General features: G+C 52.5%; 1 protein-coding gene across 2 annotated transcripts in view; it reads left to right on the top strand.

The window, feature by feature from the left end:
- The window catches only part of C2CD2 (C2 calcium dependent domain containing 2), a 46379-nt gene extending 38186 nt beyond the window's left edge, over window positions 1-8193 (top strand). For both annotated transcript variants that reach the window (XM_037144599.2, XM_053657802.1), the window contains one exon: window positions 5163-8193. In XM_037144599.2, the coding sequence (XP_037000494.2) occupies window positions 5163-5383 (221 nt within the window). In that variant the 3' untranslated portion in view covers window positions 5384-8193. The remainder of the gene's footprint in view (window positions 1-5162) is intronic.
- Window positions 8194-9812: the final 1619 nt, after the last annotated feature.

A 9812-nucleotide genomic window follows, 5' to 3' on the forward strand; every position in this document is an offset into this window, starting at 1 on the left:
TCTTCAGACTCGCTCACTTAATGAGGGAGTGGCACGTCATCCGGGCCAGGTGGGTTCCAGAGGTGAGACTTCGGGACTCACGGAGGCGCAGCTCCCTCCCCTGTAAACGGGGGTGTGATGCCTTCCTCCCACCAAACCTCACCTGCTAGGCAGGGAGGGGAGCCCAGCGAGGCAGATGGTGTTAGGGACCTGAGCCAAGCTGGAAGTGAGGTGTGACTGGCTCCCTGAGCCTGTAGACGTCAGGAAATCCCAGTTGGGACCCTGGTCAGCTGTCCTGCTCCTGCCACTCTGCCCCTTGTGTTCTCAGTGCCCTGAACCAGTGGTTTTCAGACAGGGCGATTGTGCCCCAGGGGTATCAGCAGTGTCTGGAGAGGGTTCCCAAGGCCACGACTGAGTGTGGGAGCACTACTGTGTCAGGGGTGATGCTCCCCCACCCTCCCGCAGTGCACAGGGTGCCCCCAGCAGCAGCCTGTGGCCCCATGTGTGTGGGGTCGAGCTTGGGAATCTGTGTCCTTCCTCAGCCCCCTCCGCCTGGTCTGCTTCATGTCTCTCCCTCGTGACCCACCCCCTGGCCAGAGCAGAGCAGGGACAGATAGGCAAAGAGTTGCAGGTCGGAAGAAGAGAGAGGAGGAGGACTCCTGCGCATGCTGTCTAGACCATGTGGAGACGAGGGGACCACAGGCCTCCATGCCCACTTGTGCTCTGGGGGGTGTCATCCCGTGGACCAAGTCCGATGACCTGGAGCAGCTTTGGGAGCTGTGACCTGCACAGTGACCTCTGGGCCCAGGTTTTGGAAGAGGCGGCCCAGCTGCCGGCCCACGGGACAGCACACCCCTCTCTAACCTGGTTTTTGTCCAGGGCCAGGGCAGCCCCAGGGAGCTCACCTGGACCCCAGGCAGGCTGGCAGGTGCCTGGCAAGGTAGAAAACAAGGTGCGGTGCCCCTTCCCTCCCTTCATTTTTAGTCCTCCTCACTGAACCCAAACCTCCCAGCCTGCCTTCCGGGTTCATTTGAAAGGCCAAGCCTCGCTGACCCTCGTCCATTCAGGGGCGCGCATCCCCCTTTGCCCTTTGCTTTTCCTTCCCTGGGGTTTCCATCCTTGCTGTGCCATGGCCATCCCGCCCCTTTCCTGCCACCAGCCCGGTGGGTGACACCCCTCCAGAAAGGCACTTTGGGGACCGAGGTGCCGGGTGGGTGCGGTAGGGGTGCTTCCAGCTCTTGCTCCAACTCCACCCCTCCCCACCGAGGGTTGGCATCCAGGGCAACCTCGAGGGTGTCAGGGCTGGGGCACTGCAGACCCAAGGCTTTAAAAGGGACAGATCCAGCAGTGTTTTAAAACGGCTTCTCCATGCCAATGTTTTCCAAGCGATTTGCACGCAGCCTGTCTTTGAGATGGTGTCAGAGGCCTTGCCAGTTATGTGTCACGGCTGCCGAATTATTTCTCTTTGCCACCCCAAGTGTTTTGAACTGGCGATACAGGGAGCAGCTCTGTGGCGTGTGCTCTCGTTTTGCAGCGCAAGCTTACGTACGGTGTTGGCTTCAGAGCCCCTTTAGCCAGCTTCGTGCCAGGTTTCCGAGAGGGGCCGCGCAGGTAGCATTCTGGAGTTTTGCTGTTTGCAAATGGGCATATCGATAAGGCTACAGCCAATACAGGAAACTGACTGCCCGCAGGTCGGCTTACTTTTAGCTCAACTAAATATTGATGTGGCCTCACGGCAACGTGAATGAACCACACTCGAGGGAGCCCCGCCCCTAGGACAGGCTGGGCCGGCCGGTCTGCGCTCAGTGCCTCACCGCAGTGCAGAGCGGAAGTGTCAGGGAGTCAGCAGGGGCTCGCCAAGTGTCCTGCTCGGTGACTTCGTGTGCGTGTACGATGTCGTGCTTCAAAACTTACTGTCTTTCATTCTTATTTTGCTCTCGCATACTTGTTACCACCTCTCCTCATCTCCTGCTATTTCCTTTTACCTAAGAGGATCGCTATGGCAGCCAGAATTAATTACCTCCACAGTAAGTTATTTTCGTCTTCTATATTTTTCTAAAAAAGCTAAGTGCGGTCTTGCTATAAAGAAAGCATATACAATGTAACACAGCAGGAATCGATCCCTGCCCCTTTCTCCTTCTCCTCCCCAGGGCTCTGGTCTTCCCACGGTCCTCCAGAAAGGGGCCCGGGCAGACTGATACAGCAGCTTCGTCTCAGCTGGTCTAGGGAGGGCACATCTCTGTTAGCTGATGGGACAAGACCACCTCACTGTGACATACATGCAGACCGATCTCCAGCTGTCCCCCACTAGTCCCTGTTGGCACCGGCCCGTCTGCGGCTCAGCCTGAAGTCTAAGCCGCTCTTCGGGTGGCTGACGACAGTTTGTAAGGTTGCCGTTGGTCCTGTTTTCTCCCATCAGGTTTCACGGCAGATTCTTCAGTGAGCTGTTTGTGACTGTTAGACTCTCTGGAGACAAAGAGATACCATTTATTTCAGCTGAATTCCGAAGAATTTTCAAATTCTTTCATATATTGTTTATTCTTCAGCCTTTTTGTGATTTTTTTTAACTTGGCTGAAACCAGGGGAAGATTTCTTTTTCTTTCTTCCTGTCCCCCACTGAAGGTTTTGGTTATATGCCTCAAATGTCATATGACCCGAGCCTTGCTTTTCACCGGCTGGTGCACAGGAGGGAGGCTGGAATGACGGAGTCAGGCTTACGGAGCCCAGACAGCCCGCTCCCCTTCTCGTGGGTTCTCCTGTCAGCAAAGGTGGCAGAGTCTGTGGGCCCAAGTTCAGGTGCGACACACCAGACCATCGATTATTGTCTGGGTCCGCAGTCGGGGCTCTCTGAGAGCGAGAACCAATTGGCCCCGTATTTCGGGGACCTGACTCACGTGACTCAGGGGGCTGATGTGCAGCCAGGAGCTGGCAATGCAGGCCTTGCGGCAGAACTTCTCCAGGAAGCCTTGGTGTTCACTCTTTCAGCGTTGAGTCAATTGGATGAAGCCTACCCACAGTACCCAGGGTCACCTCCTTTAGCTCGGGTCACCTGGCATGGATGGTAACCACGTCCACCGAGTGCCTTCGCAGCGAGACCGAGGTCAGGCTTGGTTGAGTCACCAGGTGTCAGGCCAAGTCGACACAGAAAACTGACCACACAGGGTAGTCCATCCAGGCAGCTCTGTTCAGTGTGGCTTCCCCGCTGACAAGGGTGGGTGCTCCCCTGCCTGCGCTTTGAGCCCACGCCCACTGTGCAGTGTGGAGTCCCTCCGGCACCTTTTACCCCTAAGGTCGCTGTGACGTAGTGACCCAGCTTACACACACTCACTTTTTGTATTTGAAAATGATGGAATCACCTCTACCTGTGCTCATTATTCTTCCTGTTTAACGAGCTAAAGGGTGGGGCTCTGGAGAAGGGTCGGCCTCCCCCGAATGTCCTCTCCTACCCACGCCACCAGCCTGCCTCTCAGGAGAGATTCGCCTCATTCCAGAAAGCCTGTCTGCGTCCACACAGGGTGCAGGGCTCTGCTCCGCGACCGCCTCCGACAGCCGCCGTCCACCAGCCCACCAGTGACCTCCCCAGGGGCCGCCCACAAATGTGACCTTACAGATTCCCAGTGGCCACTCCTCAGGGGTATGGCCCTTCCTCTTCCAGCTCAGATGCCACCCCAGCAGCACAGAAGGAGGAGAGCAGGCACAAGAACCCGGGCGCCCCCGCTGGGCCCACATTAGCAGGAGAGAGCTCGTCACCTCTGACAGGCTCGGCCTCCTCGTTCACCAGCCAGGGCTAAGCGCTCCTGCAGAGATTGCCGGGACGCGTGTCTGGGGCTCCAGCCTGCAGACCTGCAAACCTCCCCTCGTCTAACTCCTCTGTCCAAGAAGCTGATGTTGTCCCCACGGAAGCCACCCCTGGCGACTCGGTTCTTCCTGAACCGAGTCACGGCCATGCCACTGTCCTGTGGGTGCGTGTTGATTATCCAAAGTCTGCAGGCAGAGCCGGGGTAGAAGAAATCTGATGCTCCTCCCCTGCCCACTCGTTTGAATGGGTGCGGTGGGTATTTTTGTAGGTCAAGGCCGTTGAAGAATTTGTCAGATCTATCAGGAAAAGAATGACTTGCCAAATTCACTATAAAGCTGCCTCTGTGGTCTGCAGGTGTCTCTCCTTTCAAAGTCCCTCACACCTACACGCAAGTGGCAATGAATTTCACAGGCTAGCTGGACAGGCTCCCGGGCCGGACCTTGCTGGACCTTGCTTCCTGGATGTTAAGCTATGGAAGTGAAAGTGTAAGGTTAATGAGTTCTATGCTGTGTGAGCTTGCATTTGACCTTTAAGGAGTCTTTATGGTTGAAATTACTGTTGCTGCTGCTAATTTGTTTTTCATTCCGTATTCTACTACCTGACCTATGTACACATGGGTCAAGCCATCTGAAACCGAGCTTTGGTAGGTCAAAAACAGTCAAGCGACAGATACCCCTCAGGGCTTAGCCTGATGTGGAGTCATAAAAATATCTCTGTCCCCCCCAAAACACCATGTTTTGCCATGTACAATGTGCACGCATGTTTTGTGAGCATTATATACAGGATTATCATACCCATGGGACCTAATCATTATACCCATGTATAATGTGCATCCTTATTTTTCCCCAAAAAATTTGGGCAAAAAAGTGCACATTATACACAGCAAAATATGGTAAATATTTAACTTTTCTAGGAAAGTGAACACCATTTTTCTCAGGATCCTTTGTTTGGTTTTGGTAGCAGGAATGCCCTTGGGGGGACCGAGGACTACTCTGCCATCTTCAGCCCTCCTAATAAAGGGGCATCGGAGGGGGGATGGAGTGCTGAAGGGGCCCAGGGGGCCAAGCCAAGGACAGCCTGCCACCACCTGGTGTGACTAGAGTCCGTGATTTAAATACCTGGCCTGGAAGGGATAGCCCAGCTCACCGCTTCTACTTTCATGACCTCATTTCTGTTTCATCTTGAAAACTCAAGCGCTTTGCACCAGCCAGACCCCAGTGCTTTCTCCTCCCGCAAACCGCGGCAGCCCACTGGAGGAGTAAGCTGCTTCTTATTAAGAGCCATTCAAGTTTTCCCTTTTCTTTTTCCACTTGGCCTAGGCACACTCACTGTCTCTTTGTGTTCACAGCCCCGCTGACCAGCCCCCTGTGCTTTGCTCTTCCAGGAGGCATTTTAAGGAAAAGTGCAAAGCTGTTCTTCCGCCGGCGGCATCAGCAGAAGGACCCCAGCCTGAGCCAGTCCCACAATGACCTGGTGTTTCTGCAGCAGCCGGAGGGGACCCGGAGGAAGGGGGTCACACTCACCAGGATCCTCAATAAGAAGCTGCTGTCCAAGCACCGAAGCAAGATCACCATGAACGGTGCCCCCGGGGACCCCAGCGTGTAGGCCGAGGTGGGCAGCCTCCTTCACAGCAATGCTGGAGACGTGGACCCCCGGACGACCTGTCTGGACAGAGCACGGAGTGCCAGTGAGCTGTCAGGTGTCCGTCATTCCTAGCCAGGTTTCCCGATGGTGCCATCTTTTAAAGGGAAAGAAAAATTGGAGTCTCTAGCTGGGCGTTTCCCCCAGAGAGAATGGACTAACCTACTTACCACCAGTTGTCAAGGGGGACCGGGGGTCTCCGCCCCATGGGCTGTGCTCGAATCTAAGAGCTGAAGTTCAACACTAGAAGGAGAGTTACATGGGAATCAGGGAGCACACTACAGCGGGCATGGACGGGGCAGGTGTGGGGTCCCGGTTTCACTCCCTCTGTGCTCTAACAAGCATTGTTTTGGGTCTACGCCTGGACCACGCCACCAGGAGGAGACGACCCTCTGTGCTGTCACTTTGATTGGAATGCACAGGTCACCTCTTCCGTGTGGCTGCTCAGGATGAGCAGTGCGGCTGGCCCTGAGTGCAGAGGTGGGACACAGGCAGACTTTTGTGAACAGGAACACCGCGGGGAATGGAGACAGGACGAGAACCGCGGGAAGACGTTTGCCTTTGCTATTAGCCATAGAACTTGGAAAAGGATGCAAATACTAAACATATCCTATGCATATTATGCTGAACACTTTTTTAAGTTTACTTGGAGCCTGTTTGCCAGTGGGAACTACGTATATAAACTCTTAACATGGTTTTTGCATTTTCGCTCTGGCATCCAACACGTGCACAGTTCCCACGGAGCTGTCGACACAAGGATGTGTCCCCGTTGGGCTCCTGCAAGACAGGAACGTAGCAAAGCCTCTCCAGGGCACTTAGGGGCGATGAGTGACAGCTGAGAGGACGTGGCACCCACAAGTGCGTGCTTGGCTTTTCCTTAGTCCGAGGTTGCTTTGCCACATACTGCCAGTAGCTGACACAAAGTACTTTTAGGGCAAAAAAGGAAATACTTTTACGTCTCAGGAACGGAAGGTTACTAAAAAGTGGCCCCAGCTGGCATCAACTTCCTTTCAGGAGCTCGTCTGAATTGAACTTTGAACAGAGCTGGACCGACTTCGGGTTGTTTTGATTCCCAGTGGAAGACACAGTAAGCTTGGCATACGACTTGACGGTCCCCACGTGTCCTTCAAAGCACTTTCCACTGGTCCGCACGCTGCTGATGCTTGTTCACAATCGTCTTGCCGGCCCCTCCTGAACGCACCGCTTTGTGGAGATGCGCTTGTGAAACCGTGTCTGTCGTTAGGGTGAATGGTTTTGATGGTTTAAGAAGATTCATTTTCTTCCAACAAGATTTCAAAGGCTCTTATGAAAACTTGGCTTTTTGTCATGGATGTGAAATTGGGGGCTCTCCTTTGTTCGGGCGCTTTTGTTAATCCTTAAACATATATTTCAGGGGCGGTGGAGCCATTGATGAGCAAAAACTTTTATAAACACCAAAATTATAGACTTTTTTCCTTTTTTTTTACTTGGAGGAAGAAATTAGAATACTACATTAAGAATTTTATCTTAAAAGGCACATTTAAAAATTCTTTGGTGTCCTATGAATTACCAAGCAAGGGTAAAATGACTTTTTTGCCATTGTTTTTATAGATTATACTCCAGTTTTAATTGTTGTAAAACAGCACCTGGCATTACAAAATACATTAACACCAATTCAGTCCCCACAGGGCAGTTATCACTACAGGTCTTTTTGGGACAATGACCACTTTAATGTTTTGTTCTACTTGAAGGATTTCTGTTCTTTCTCGTAGTAGGCGGACCGCAACATGCAAGGATTAATTTGAAGAGGACATTATGTGTCCAAAAATAAGAACACCGGTCAGAAGTTTTTAGTGCAGTTTTGGGTTTCTTTAATCTTGAAATTCAAGTGGACTCAATTTATTCCGGTGTAATGTTATCAGAATTTTAAATTGAGTTTTTCTTGCTCACCCCTCCCCTCCAGGGGAAAAACACCACAAAAACCAAAAACTTTTTAGCCATTGCCTCTCCCGGACTGACCCCAGGAGTGCCCCATTCCCTGCTGGATGTGTTCGTCAAGGGCTCTGCTTTCTCAGCTTCTCCGTGACTAGAAACCTTTCCCGGATCCTAGGAAAGTGCCCCGTGGACCTCATCCCTCCCTGGTCTGAGAAGCAAGTGCATTATTATCGTGGGTGTGGAGGATGTTGTCATGGAGATCCACGTTTCTTTGTGTCTGTGGGGTAGACATGAGACCCCTGTCCGTTTGACTATGACCCAGGAGTCTGTCCTCTGGATACACACACTCTGTCTCCACAATGGCCTTTTCTGAAGTCACGGAAGACATGGAGTGGAGCAGGGTGGAGCAGGAGAAAAGGACGTCAGCGGAGCGCCATGAGACAAGGGGCTGAGCCCCTACTGTGAATGCTTCTTCTCCAAGCTGTGTGTCCAGGTGTGGTTTTTAATGGCATCGGGTATTTATGTTAAAGTCAATGTCATTACGGTGAAATATCAATTACAATGACACACCAGACACAAAACACGCTGATTTGCGAACTACCTGACCTTTTTTTTTTTTGAGGCAGATGGCTACATTCTGTTTATTTTTTATTTTTTATTTATTTCTACCTGACCTTTTGACACGCTGTAGTAGCTCCAGGCCCTCCCTTTTCTGTTTTGGTCGTGGTGAAGTTTTTTCAGGATGGCATTTTAATAGCGATTCCTCATGCGCACTAATCTGATGCGTGTCTGGGACCAGGTGTGTGGGAGGGTTTAATGAGCTGGCAGCGCTTCCGTGCGCTTTGCAGAAGGGTGTCCTGTGGGTTTTGTGCAGGAAGGGCATGGAGTTTTAAGTAAGGTAACATTAACAGAAGTATCTATCTCATTGTTCTGTTCAAAACCAGCTACTTAGGCAGAGTACTTTATTTAAGTCAAGTCTCAAGTTGAAGTTCAACACCAGCCCTTGATTCCTGGTGATGGCTACCTGGCCAGTCACTGCCAACCAATCCCAAATTAGAAGCCTGTCTAGATTTTTGGCTGGTTCTTCTAGCCACATCTGTAGAGGAAAGTGGCAAATTCTCTCCCTGAGCAGAAGGGGAAGACTAATTTGCACGGCTGCCCCCAAATGCGGGTGCTTTCTGAGTAAATAATCTCACGGCCCTTGGAAACTCGGAGTTCAAGCCGGTGGACATTGGTGGTCAGACCACTTACCTCTCCCAGATGGGAAGCGGGTCTCGTGTTGGCACAGACCCTGAGGCAGCGAACTGCTCCCAACTGCCATGGCATGATTACCAAAGTGAGCAGCTCAGCCCTGCAAAGCAAACTCAGGTCACCTCTGGCTCTTTTTCTTCAGCGTTCACGCTCCACGTGTGAAGAGGCAGATTGGTTTAGCACTCCCGCTGATCAGCGACAAACCATTTATTATTTAGGCTCGTACTTTTTTTGCCCAATGTCACACTAAAGCTACATTTTTTTTTTTTAAAGAAACTAAAAGTTTTTCTAGGCATGCAAAAAGGTTTGGCTTGTGATCCAGTGTGTTGATGAATTTACATGACAATGATTGTATTCCTTGTTGGCACTTTAAAACCCAAAACCAGCCCCGCACCAGCCCTGTGTGGTGGGCGCGTTTGGGAACGATGGGGCTGGAACATGAACAGTCTTTAAAGAAATAAATGTACACGTGGAACACTAAAACCGAGTCGTTTTTGCCGCAACTGTGCTGGCCTGGAGGGTTTCTCTGAGGGGCTCAGACCTGGACTTTCCTTGGTCACGTGCGTCAGCAGCCACTGCACGCCACCAGCCTGGTCACTGGGGTAAGGAAAGAGGCTTCCTCCTGGTCAGTTCCGGGCAAAGGGCGTTCCTCCTAACATCCTTCTTATTTGACTTTTAAGTCACTTAGCACCCTGCTTTATTTAGGTTTGGAGCCAAACCACGTGCTAGGGAGTCAGTGTTAGCAGTGAACTCTCGGGTCATGGTGCATCGTGGGTGCTGCTGGTCAGGGTCTGTCTCCCTGGACTGCCCCCTAGAGGCACGACCTGGCACAAGAAAGCCCTTCGTGATCCCCAGAGTCTTGAGAGGCACTGTCCCCCAAGGTGGACGTTTTTATCCATCCATCACCTGCCATTATCAGCGCTGTGCCCAGTGGTGGCCCCTGGGTGAGTGCAGAGCATGTGGGGTCAGAGGCGCAGACACCTGGCGGGGTCACGGGGTCACAGGGACCTGCACCAGCACGGGCCTCACGGCAGTCACTGGGTGAGGCAGGGCAGCTGGGTCCGGAGCCATACGCAGACAGCCACATCCCGTGCGGCCCCTGCTGGCACCTCTCCACAGCGTTAAAGGTTCCTCCGCTTCCTTTGGCTCCGCTCCCCCTGCCGAGCCCAAGTAGGGGGACAGGTGCACCAGTGGAATGACCAGACACCCCTGGACTACCCCCCGCCCT

This window comes from Artibeus jamaicensis, unplaced genomic scaffold, assembly GCF_021234435.1.
Source record: "Artibeus jamaicensis isolate MK-2021 breed Jamaican fruit bat unplaced genomic scaffold, CSHL_Jam_final scaffold_474, whole genome shotgun sequence".
NCBI lineage: Eukaryota > Metazoa > Chordata > Mammalia > Chiroptera > Phyllostomidae > Artibeus > Artibeus jamaicensis.